Source organism: Balearica regulorum, chromosome 23 (genome assembly GCF_011004875.1).
Source record: "Balearica regulorum gibbericeps isolate bBalReg1 chromosome 23, bBalReg1.pri, whole genome shotgun sequence".
Taxonomy (NCBI): Eukaryota; Metazoa; Chordata; class Aves; order Gruiformes; family Gruidae; genus Balearica; species Balearica regulorum.
The window spans coordinates 5,773,321-5,785,487 of record NC_046206.1 but is presented as its reverse complement, the minus strand read 5'-3'; the positions used below and the strand labels follow the sequence as shown (position 1 = coordinate 5,785,487).

Here is a 12,167-nt window from a genome sequence, read left to right as displayed (position 1 = left end):
ACGGATTTTTGAATTTAGCTTGAGAGGAACAAGCCTCCTACATGAACAAGTGCAGGGAAAACAGGAGGTGAAGGAGAGACCTCATTTAAGACTGTACAAGGGGAAATTGCAAAAAATTACCTAAACCTTTAGGAACATATTTATATTTTGATTTCATGTAATATTACTTCCTGGTTTCCAGCACATATTCCCTGGGCGTCCCCTATCAAATATCAGGCAGTATTAAATCACTGATCCCTGATCCCCGTAGCTCTCAGAAAAACATCTGTACTAATTTGTTGGTTTTCCTTAACATGAGGGCCAGATGAACTCCTCCAGGGCTCAGCCAAGTGAGATCGCTGACAGATGCGGAATAGAAGTGCAAAGATTTTTCCTTTATTAAAAAATAAGGTTCCACACTCCAAGCCCTGAGCCTGTAGTTTGCCAGAGTGATGAAATGACACGCGGCAACCTTGATCCAACACTGTTGTGGATACAAAAACAGGGTTCTTACCTAATGCGGCTCCACTAGCAAATGGTTTCTGACAGCGCATCCAAATTGGCACGGGCCAACAAGGTGAGGGATCTGGCAACTGGATACAGTCCTTTTTTGCTCAGGGTCTCCGAAACGTCTCAGAGGCATATAGTTATTTAAGTTCACTGACCTGTGGACACAGCAAATCTGGCACCCAGCTCGCCACTTTCAGGACCATGACTCCATTTCTGATAACCTTTGCTGCAGCAGTTCAACATGAAGCTGCCTTCTTAATAGGGGCAGGAGATACGTAGGTAAACCAACAACCCAAGTCACCGGCAAAGGCTGCTCCTGGCATAAACCACAAAGCCCCAGAGGGATGAGTGGGCACCATCTTTGGTGGGCAATCATCAACACCTTCCAACTCTTTCCTCCTATCCACACACAGCGAGTTAAACTCATGCTACAGGTGTACCAGGTAGTTTGCAGAAGCAAGCAGGAATTAAGAGCAGCAAGCCTCAGTTTGCCTCCATCACCTTCGCCGTGATGTTTTGGATCAGCAGCCTCACGCACCCCAGCAAGGTGTGCACACAGGCATTTATGAACATCTGCACGATTCTTCATCTCAGCTACTTCAGTTTTCAACCACCACAATCAGCAGATCTAGCCATATTCCTGTTTTGCAGATGAAGCTGTGATCCCCTCCTACTTTGGCCCTGGCTTGGGGAAGGCACTGTACTCCAAAACCAGCTAATCGCAACTCAGCTGAATAACCAGCCTTCCCTTGAAACAAAGAGTAATTTTCATAGGAAAAGCTCCCTTCCAAGTTCAGAAGAATCCCAAGGGAAAGTGCTGTCTGCACACAAGTAACAGTACAAGACCTTGGTTTTCTCTGTCTGGCAGGCTTGGTGATGTGGATGCTTCTCTTTTGCAGAAGAGCTTGTACACTTCATACAGGATGCGGAAGAAGCATCGGAGGCTGGCCTTGCACTAATAAGAATATTAATCTAGCTGCCAGAGAAAGACCTACTTGCATGTACAACCTCAGGCATGTGTTTAGCCCCAAAAGACTCGCCACAAAACCTGTCAGCACCACGTACCTCTGCACAGGAGCGACTCGCACCCCTTTGCCAATGCTGGTGGTTCCCAGTGGGGCATTGCCCCTGAAGGAAATTCTCCCCAGCAACGACCCAGTCAAAATGCAATAAAAAAAACCTCCCCACAAAACCAGATCCCTCCACCAGAAGCCTGAGGATGCATCCCAGCCAGGGGCATTGGTCAGCCATTGACAGGCTGTATCTGCTTTCAATAAACTTTTATAGCCTGTCAATGCGCTGAATCCTACGCAATAAAATTTGTATCATAAAAAAAGTCTTGCAGTGCCAGTGTCTTTCTTCCTTCTTTTTAATTTGAGGACAGCTGGGAGGGACTGATTCAGGGGCCAAGTTCATAAGATGTGTTTTTTTGAAAAAGAAAAAAATCACTTTAAATTACAATGGGAATTTTCAGAGTCTCCTTCTGGGGAGAGCAGCCATTTTCAAAAGTGACTTCATTTCCAGAGCTGGCTTACCTCCCAGTATTTGAACAAGCAAGGAAAGAAAACTTCAGAAAGTAGATAGGTTTCAAGTCTGGCTTGATTGGTTTCAAGTTTAACAGTCATAAAAACCAGTCTCTAAAGTTCCAGGCAAATTCTAGGATGGTTCAGTTTATCAGGCTGCCAGTCCTGAACTTCAGGATCATCTCTTCTGGTCGGTGAGCTGCACAGCATTGCCTTCCGTAGACATCTTAATGCATAAACCTGCCACAGACAAGGAACCTGAAAACCCTCAGCTGGCAAATCTGTGGATTTACCCCCGCAAGGCTTTTGCGTGGACTTTTACAAGGGGCCGAGGTCTGAAAACCTTGGTTTGCATCTCTTTCCCTGGGATGCATTTTGGAGGCAATCCTTAAGGGCCACATTTAGCCGGCTTAAATCCCTTTCAAGTCCCTGCACTTAGCGAAACGGGGAGCAAGGGACATTCGAGTGCAACTCAGAGACCCCAGTAAAGCACCAACTGGAGACAGAGGGAGCAAGGAAACTTTAGGGCAGCTAACCGTCTCTTTATTCCCTACCTTTAATATGCAGACAGCATTGTTTTCTTAACAAGCATGTTAGGAAGATAAATACACTGCCAGTGGTTAACAGGCTCCATAGCTCTCAGGATATGCAGCCCAATTCCCAGTCCCACTGATGGCTGTTTAGGGCAGTTTTCACCCCAGCTGAGGGCTGTTTGTAATGCTCAGTTATCAGGCAGAATTTTCCCTGGGAGGAGCAGGGCTTTGATAAAGCTCCTGCAAAAACTATGAGTAAGCAAGAGGAATTTTCCCTGCTTGCATTGTTTGGACTGTCAGTCATCCCTAGCTTTGCTAGGAGTAATACATGAGCCTCGGAGCGAGCTGTAAATACCATGTCCCAGCATGTGTCTAAGGGAGGGGGATTCACTCACATAGGGTACCAACAGCTGTAGCTATAGACAGCTGTTCCCCACCACGGCACATTGACTGATGGCGTCTCTCGCCGAGATGTCAGCTTTCGCTAGTGTTTTAGGAAAGATAAGTCGCTAATGACCGCTGTTTAAATGATTCTTGGCAGGAAGAAAAAAACACAGAGGTCCTTTATGAAGAGTTGCTCTTTATCTGTCAGAATAGCAGCGCCAGTTAATTTTTTTTTTTTTTTTTGTTGTTTCCATGCTATATGTTGTCTCTGGGGTGGGTTGGGGGATGCACGTGGGGGAAAAGCTGCTTTCCAAGTCTTCTAGGCTAGATGTTAATGTCTAAGACTTGACGGACTGCCTGCTAGAGTCCCACGGCTGCATCTCCTAATATCACCTCTTCAATTTTTAAGCACTTTTGTTTCTGGTGAAAGGTGGGGGATTAACAGCAATCAGTTTGAACAGCCACAGGAGAAGCGAGGAAAACTGCTCTGCCCTGACACAGAGGGACCAGCTCAGACTCACAACACTGCTTTGCTTGGCGACCCACCCCAGAAGGGTGATTTATACTGATGGTGGCCCCTGGTCAGACTAGTGTCCCACAGGATCCCAAGCAGCAGATCTTTGGAGAGCTCTGTTAGCAATCTGGCCAGCCAGAAAGCAAATTAACATAATCCATGCCTATTCTCCAGGTGGCATCACAAGAAGAAAAAGCAAAGACAATAAGCCATACCCAGATGACAGAAATCATACTCCAAACTTGCACGGCTTCAGAACTCACTCATTCTTGCTTTCCTATTCACCCTGTACATCTCCTGCCTCCTTGGGCTTCAACCTCCACAGTGCACAAGCTTCTGCATGGCAGCAAACCCCAGTTGCATGCTTCTTGACCCAAAACAAGTATACATAAGATAGCATTTACCAGATCCCTTTGTCAGGAGCCAGAGAGGTTCCTATAAGGCCAGTGGCATAGTCACAGCGAAAGGGCACTGTGTAAGTGCAATGGGGAGAGCAGGTTTTGGAGAATCTGGGTCTAATCCCCTCCTGTGTGACCTCAAAAAGGTCACGCTTTTCCTCCTCAGCCTCCCCATCTGCGTGGAGATGGATAGCCAGCCTGCCCTACCACACGGTGAGAACTAACCGGTGCCTGTAACACATGCTGAGGGACTCAGATGACAGGTACTATATAACTGCAAACTCTATTATATCATTCCACCATCCCTTTTGCCAAAAAACTGCCTTTGCAGAAGAGATCCAGACACCAAATACATTATTAAGTGAGGATGTCTGACAGTAGTTCAGCTACAGAGAGATGTTAAATAGTAATAATAATGAAACAATACTCAGCATTTGAGGATGCTGTACATCTTCAAAGCACTTCACCAAAACATTAACTGATTATATCCAAAATAAATTGCTCGCAGCTGTTAGAGATCCACAAGGTATTCAAAAGAAATGGATGGAACATCATCCATCCTGGATCATACAGGGGATGTATGTGCTATAGTGCAATCAAGAGCTCAAAGGAAATAACTTGCAGGGAGTTCAGTTTTTAGCGCTCTTCTGTACACCTCAAAGCACAGTTTATTGCTAGAAAAAGCAGCGCAGAGACCGGAGCTACCTCGACTGCAGACGAAAGTTGTGAGAGAGCCAAAGCCTTACTCAAAGTTCAATGTCATACCCTTAAAACTCCTATTTCGACTTCATCTTAGCAGAAGTAGCCGCATACCGGACAGTTTAAAGCATCTGTGGTGTTTATAGCCACAACCAAGAGAACATAGATCTGGCCCTCTTGTAGTAACCACTGCAAGCTCATCCAACAACCCCTTTTGCACTCACCTGCTTCAAGCATGGACCTCACTACTACAATTTCACACCACGCTGAAGAATTAAAACTACCTCCCCTCAATCAGGTCACATCCACAGCTTATAAAAGCGTCACATCCCTCATCTCTGCCCACCTCTCCCACCCCCACAGCAAACAGCTGGGAAAAAGCAATTTCAGGCGCAAAAAACTTGTCACTGTAACTGCCCAGTAGCACACATGCCCTCAAAGGAGCACCAGGGCACTTGCATCTAAATAAACCCAGAAGTATTATTTCCACATACAATTATTGGCTAACTTTCCAACACTGGAGCTAGTTCCTGGCCTGTTCCCTGCCAGAGCACTGGAGTGCAGATGCCTGGAAAGACACACGCAGGGACCTGGCATCTGCAATAACCATTAAGGTATCAAAGGTTGTTTGTTCACAGACCCGCAGACTCGCTCATTTACGGCGCACAGCTGAACGCTGCCATGACCTGGTGCTTGCCACTGACCCACTTTGTGGTTTGCCTACCCTTCTCTCGCAGCCCCAAAGGGCAGAGCTCGGAAGAAAACGAGCCCCGAGAAGCCTAAACCCAACCACCAATTTAACACCACTAGACCACAGCATTAGGCTCAGCCTGCTTAGTCTATCCCTTCCAAAAGCAAGGCAGCCCGCTCAGTGCGGCGTGAGCATCTGATCTCGCAGCAGGAGCGCAGCCCATCAGGGCAGATGTGCTGTAGCACAGCAGTAGGGTGGAATGCACGGAGAGCATCATCCCTGATACAACCTGCAGCAACCAACACAAATCAAAGCTGAGAGGTCCAGCAGAACTTCATTTTGGGGGATGAGGCTAGCAAAGGATGGAAGAACAGCGTCACCATGTAAAGAACAGGCAAGACGCAGGTCAGGAATAACACACACGGGCCACTGCCGCACAGGTCCAAGCAAGGAGCTTTCCAGATGCCGACGGCTAAGTTGAAGGCAAAGCAACCAACCTTGCATCTGCACAGGATCACAGTGTGCTGCAAGGAGCTTGTATCAGAAGTCAGGGAAGCCAAGGCTAGCGAGGAAAGGGGAAGAGCAGAGCTCTAGTGAAGATACATTGACACAGCCCAGAGGAAAGAAAAACAGCCCCTCATTTTCTTGAGTATTAAAGCTCACGGCATGCACGGTCTCACAGGAGTTTTGGTTTCAGCCTTTTCTACCATTCGCACGCCGTGTACTGGAGATCATCCTGCCACACATCATCAACATCTCCAAAGAATCCCAAAGTGACTGCATTTAAAAATGAAACCTCCAGTACCCTCCAGGAAAGCCAACATGCCCTTGGTAACAGAGACAGCAACCTATTTAAAGATGAGCTATTTAAAAGCAGTAGCCTGCAGCACTTTGCCAAACTCTTTGCACTTGAGGAGAACAGCATAACACATTTCTTTGCACCCAGATCACAACACACCAACTCAGAAGCAGCGGTCCAGCAGTTTCTGCAGACCCAGGCTGTTGCTTTTTTCCTGCAAACCACCTTTTAGTGGGGGGTCACTAGGGCTGTTGAGTGCTTTAGGCTCTACATGACAGGGATCGCACCCTTACACTGTGCTACAACTTAACTGAGTCTATATAGATTATTTTAAGGAAACTGTTTAAACATGCACCCCTGCACGTCACAACAGCCCGAGATATATGCTTGAGGACACGAGCATGGCATAGGGGCTGAAAAGCTCATCCCTGCCTCGTGCACGGTAGAAAATATCCTCATAGCATCACACAGCACACCAGCTTGGGCTATTACGTGTGGTCTGATATTAAGGGACGATGCTGTGCTGGGCAGCAGGACGCTGCAAGAGCCACTGAGGATCTCAGTCAAATGAAACATCATTAGACACAGCTCTCTCGTTTAGGTTCTGTAGCATAAAACATAAGGCAGGCTGTCAGCAGGTCGCCTTGCTGAAGTCTGAAAGTACAGCTTAAGAAAAAAAATATCTCTGTGTGGGGCATCAGAGTGGAAAGAGCCAAGACCTGCTGCAAATCAGCATTGGCAGAGCTACGTGGGAGTTCTCAGGGCGGGTGTGAGCCGTGCCCGGAGCCAAGCGCTGCAGCGATGGGTCAGATACGGGCTGGACTCGGTGTTTCTTGCGACCATCCCTCACCCCGAGCGCTGCAGGAGGGTCTGTGCTCCCGCACAGGCAAGGGAGGAGAAACGTGGAAGGGCAAAGCACACACAGCACCTGCTCGGGCTGTGCCTGGATCCAGTCAACACTGGCAGCCTCTCACTTGAGAAGAAAAAAAAGAAAAACCCACCACAAATACAGTTTCTCCCATCCAAGCCTCTCTCCTTCCCCCTCTGAGCTCATTCATGGCTCAGGCTCCGGGACAGCTGCTGGGTTGCCAAGTTCCCCCGGCTCACTGAAGCCCAGAGCAACACGATCAGGATGATAGCTGGGGCCAGCTGCTGGAAATCACTGCAGGACTCAAAACAAAACTCAAAGAGCAAGCAGGGGGTGGGGGGTGGAAAATAAACCAGCAGAAAGCCCCTTGCTCTTTTTCCTCTGCCTGGACATTGTGGTCCCATTGTTACCACCATCCTTAAGTCGTCAAGTGAGCCCTGGCCAAAATGACAGCTCATTAAGAATATTTTTAAAATACACTGGGTGGGGACTGGGAAGCCCAGGGAACAGGCAGTGGATTTTTTTCACACCTAAGCAATTGTTTTGAACACAGCTCAGGTCAATAGAAGTGACCTTGATCCTGATTGGGACCAGTGCCAGTGGACTCCAGTGTGAAGTCCTTCTCCCCCTCCAGGCATCAGCAGAACCACACTGAAGTTGATGGTACTGCAGGATCTGCTGGTATGGGGGGGCTCAAATATATTTCTATACAGGCCCTGCATGTAAGAGATGCCCAACTCAGCAGTCTGCAAGCTTAACTCAAAGGGAGAATCCCCTCTCTCAAAAATAAAAGCCCTTTAACTACAGGGAGTTACTGTCTCCTGCAACCAAATCTGCCAAACTCCATTTGAAAACACCATTTTGTTTAAATTCCAGCACGTTAAAGCAGGCAGCATCGCCCTGTCTACAGGAAGCATGTTGCCATCTCATGGCAACTTGCACAGCGGGCTACCGAATGTCCTCAACTGGCACTAAACGTGAGCAAAGGGACATCGAGAGGACGGAGAAGGGCAGGATGACTGCTCCCTGCACACGCAGGGACCAGGAACAACACAAACTCAGCAGCTCAGCAAGGAAGATGGGATTTTGGGACACAAATATCCACAGGACCCCCTCTGACAGCAGCTGGGCTACAATTCTGGCTTGTTCTCCCCAAGAAAACAGGGGGCAGGGGTGGCAGCTGGCCAAAAAGGTTCACACCAGTGCCCAAGTACCAAGCCCTGTGCGGGGTACCCCTCGCCAAGGGTGGTGGAGGGGGCACAGGTCCGTCCTCGCACATTAAATTGGGATGGCGTTTGGATGCCCTAAACACGGGTGATGGTGACGGAGGATGGCGTGGGAAGCTGAGGAAGTGCAGCAGCACTCAGGCAGTTAAGAACCAAATATTTTCTCAGCATATCACCTTACTGCTGCTCCACAGCCTTCTAGGCAGGTCTTCCCAGCCCCTCTGCTTTCAGCAGGCAGGATGGGGATGTGCAGCTGATTTCAATTTGAAGCCATCACCAGGGGATAATGTTATTGTTCCACTTTCCCTCTGCTCTCTGGCTGGCAGGGGCTGTCTCTGTGGCCACACTAGGCCACTCTCCCTCTGCACCCCACTGCTTGCACAGCACCCAAACCTGGGAATTTCCCCTCAAGATTTGAGGTGTCCCTCTGCCTCTGGGGAGGGAAGGGGACTAGGCTGACATGCCACTCTGTTTGCACCACCAGCACCGGCCCTGCAGGTGCCCAGATATATCCTGAGCGTCAGGACTCTCAAGAAATGCCTCCAGACCTCCTTCATGCTGTGCTTAGCTCCAGAGAAACAGCAGACCCCCAATCTGTCAGCTCTATTTAGCTTTGCTGCAGGCACATCTCATGAAGCCAAGCCAGAGGTTATGCTCCCCATTACAAAGCTGGAAATAAGGTTGCAAGAAAAAACCCAAAGCAGACACAGTTCTAGGCTGTGCCTGTCATCAAGATGCCTCCTGAGCTGTTTCCAGCATCATCTCCCCAACGCACAGCAGTCTTTCTGTGCAGAGTGTTTCTCCAGTGCTGAACCCTCCCCATCTTCACTCCCGTCTTCGGGGCAGCATGTTAACCCTGGTGTGTGGCCATCCAAAACACCCTGCCCCTCCTGGCTCCGAGCGAAGCACCGTGTTTCACGGGGGAGAGGAAGGGAACCGTGCTTCTGCTGTTCAAGAGACTCTTGGCTCTTCAGAAGGAGCAATCATTGCACATACATTTCAGCAAACCCATGGGCTCCCACGTCCTCTCAGCACATTAAGAAACAGCTGACTAGTTCGTTATTAGAGAGTCTGGACCAGATGAACTCCTCCCTTCCTGTCCTCTGCCTTCCAGAAAGCTGGTCTCTCCCTTTGGAGAAGTCTCTCACCTACAGCAAAGGCTCTGGCTAGAGAGCCCAAGGGTTTGTCATTTTTGGTGAGACCAGGAGCCACTACAACCTCTCTCTCGTGCTTTTCTTCACCAAGCCTCCAGCAGAAGCATCCTGACAGCTTGCTACCCTCGTGTCAGCCCCGGCTCCCTGCACCACTTCTTCCCATACCACAAGCTCGTCCCCCCTCTCTCCAGGTGCACAACACAAGCATGTTTCTGCCTAAACACTGCTCCTGGGTGACTGGCTTCTTTCCCTTCCATTCCTTTATCCTCTGAGGCTCTGCTGCGTGCACAGAAGACAGGACAGATGTACAGGCTGCTGCAGCCCAGGGTGCCCTGTGGGACAGAAATTGCAGGATGAGGTAAGGCAGAAGGAAGTGGGTGCTCTGGGCTGAAGGGAAGGACAGCTGTGGCTGTTCCCAGGATCTGGAGCAAGTTAATTGATAAATACCAGAGTTGGACCTGAAGGAGAGCTGGGCATTCACAGCCAAGAAAGGCAAACTGCTTTGGAAGAAGCCCTGGCCTTTGTTGCACAATCTCCACACGAGGCACTCGCTGTACTCTGAGAGCAAGAGGCAAACTGGGGATAAGCAAATGCACCCCCCTGCCCCCCCCCTCAGTCTTGCACAGCCCAAAACACAGCTCAGCACAGCCCTCCAGCTTCCCACCTCCCAAAAAACCCACAGCCTCCAAAAGCCAGCGCTGCAGCTCATGCTGTGCAGCTGCCCCTGGAGAACTCAGCACAAGAAGCAGCAAGATCTCAGCCTCTCCCTCGGGGCTCAGAAAAGTCCAAGGCACACACCATCCTGTACAGCCAACGCCTGTAAGTCCCAGTGCTTGACGGCCTTCGAAACCTCAGGGGAGAGTCAGCAGCAACGAGGACCTCCAGCATTCCTTCAAACAACATTAAAACTGCAACCAACTGCTGGGTAAATACAAACTGCAAATCCTTTCGCTTGAAGCTTCACAACACTCAGCAACACAACCTTGGGCTTCTCTGGACACTTGTAGTTGACAATTCAGTAGAAGAAAACTCTGGTTGGTTCCCACCATCCCATAAATTCACCCAAATCCTACCTTATCATACAAGCAGCAACTCAGGTCTAGCCAGGACTTTCTCCTCTGCCCCAAGCCACTACACGATAGCTCAGGATGACCTGACCATTACAGAAAGGACCTGGAAGCAGGGAAAAAGAAAAGTATAAGTCCTCAGAAAAAGCCAGGCATAACACACTCGCATCCTCCTTGCTGCTCCTGAAGTCTTTAATCTCCTAAGTCACTGCAAGCCTCTTACCACCAAGAGGACATCAAACATGCCAGAAAAACCACTCCTCTCACCCCTTTCCCCAAAACACCCAGCCACCCCTGAGCCTGACTTATATAAACTCCTTGCCCTCACACCCCTGTGAGGACAGGTTAATTGGAGTCAGAAGGTTGACCTCTTCCTCCTCCTCTGCAGGTGGGACAGTTTATTTTGTTAGCCCTCATCCTCCTTCTTGTTTCCCAAACAGCTGCAGGTGGCCTGGTAGATGCACTTTAAAGCCTCTGTGGCCGACTGATACTGGCAGGCTTGGGAAGCTCTGTGTTTTTCCATTTTATCTAAAAAGCTTCAGAAGGCTTAGAGAAAGCACAGGGAATTACTCTGCAAGAGATCTTATCTGAGTCAGAGGCGTGTACCTGGAAGCACGCACCAAAAACACCTGTATGACTCGTATACATTAGGCTTCCCTTCTCATATGTGCCAACGCGCCCGCGACGTGACACGTTCGTGTCAAACAAAAATCACCGACGTGCACGGAGGGATATGAACAAAGCCTGCGTGTATATGCACACGCGTGCGGATGTGCACGCGCACACACAAAATACATGTGCACGCCCTTGTGTGCAAATTATCTGTCTTCCGTTTGTATTTAGCTTGGCTGCACAGCCTGCTCTCCGTGGGCTCGGCCAGTAGATATCCAGGCTAAGATAAACACCAGACAGCTGCTGGGAGCCAGAGATATTTTGGTGATTAACAGCTGCGTGGGGCTATACAACAGAACCCCCCTCCTCCCCGACCCCCGCGATCCCTCCAGAACAGGCTGTTTCATTTCAGATTTCTGTTTGTCAGGCGAAGGCTGGAAGCGATCCGAGGAGATTCTCTGCAAAAGGCGCAGGTGGGAAACCTGGCGAGGAGAAGCCGTTGCCCAAAACCCCATCCCTTTCCCGGGCACGCCGGCCGTGGCAAGCCTACGTTGGCTTTTGCCTCTTGCTCGGCCCTTGCAGCCACAACTGCAAGGTATTTATTGTGGTATTTATGGTTTAATGTAAAGCTTTTCACTTTGGGCCTTTTGGAAATGGGCTCTTCTCTTCCAGTACAGCCATCCGGCAAGCAACAGTCTTGTCCTGGAGGAGGAGAAGTTGGGAAAAGGAGACAGACCTGGGTTTTGGAATAAGCATGGGGCCAATACACAGCGAAGACAAAAGAAATATTATTACCCCTTCATACAAAGAGGGAACGGGATGCGTAACGACTGTAGCTGATCATTTCCAAAGAGCACAAGGAAATTCCCAGTCTGGTGCTCTGACTTTCCCAGTTAGAAATGGAAATCCATCCCGAGGAGCGGCAGCCTGGGATGCCTTACACACAACTGTGGAGCCAAAGACATTTCGACGGAGGAAAGGGGCGAAAAGTGGGAAGTTGCTCACAATGCGACTATAAAAACAAAGTCTAGGGATTAGTTAATAATGTGTGGTCTAAGAAAACAAACACATCTCCCCATAAAGACCCCAGTTCAAATAAACTGGGGCCGTTGTCATTAAACCCCACCATCTGCATGTCTGTTTTCCACTGGGTCTAGTGTGAAATTTAAAGGGACCACTGCGTGGAGAAATAGTCCCCCAACAACATCCT

General features: G+C 49.2%; 1 protein-coding gene across 6 annotated transcripts in view; it reads right to left on the bottom strand.

The window, feature by feature from the left end:
- The window catches only part of SNX19 (sorting nexin 19), a 123,589-nt gene that overhangs the window by 73,071 nt on the left and 38,351 nt on the right, over positions 1-12,167 (bottom strand). For 2 of the 6 annotated variants that reach the window (XM_075774836.1, XM_075774838.1), the window contains exon 12: positions 10,352-11,969. The exons of 1 other annotated variant lie outside the window; for it this stretch is intronic. In XM_075774836.1, coding sequence (XP_075630951.1) covers positions 11,895-11,969 — 75 coding nt within the window. In that variant the 3' untranslated portion in view covers positions 10,352-11,894. The remainder of the gene's footprint in view (positions 1-10,351; positions 11,970-12,167) is intronic. 3 more of the 6 variants (XM_075774837.1, XM_075774840.1, XM_075774843.1) reach the window with 3 other exon arrangements.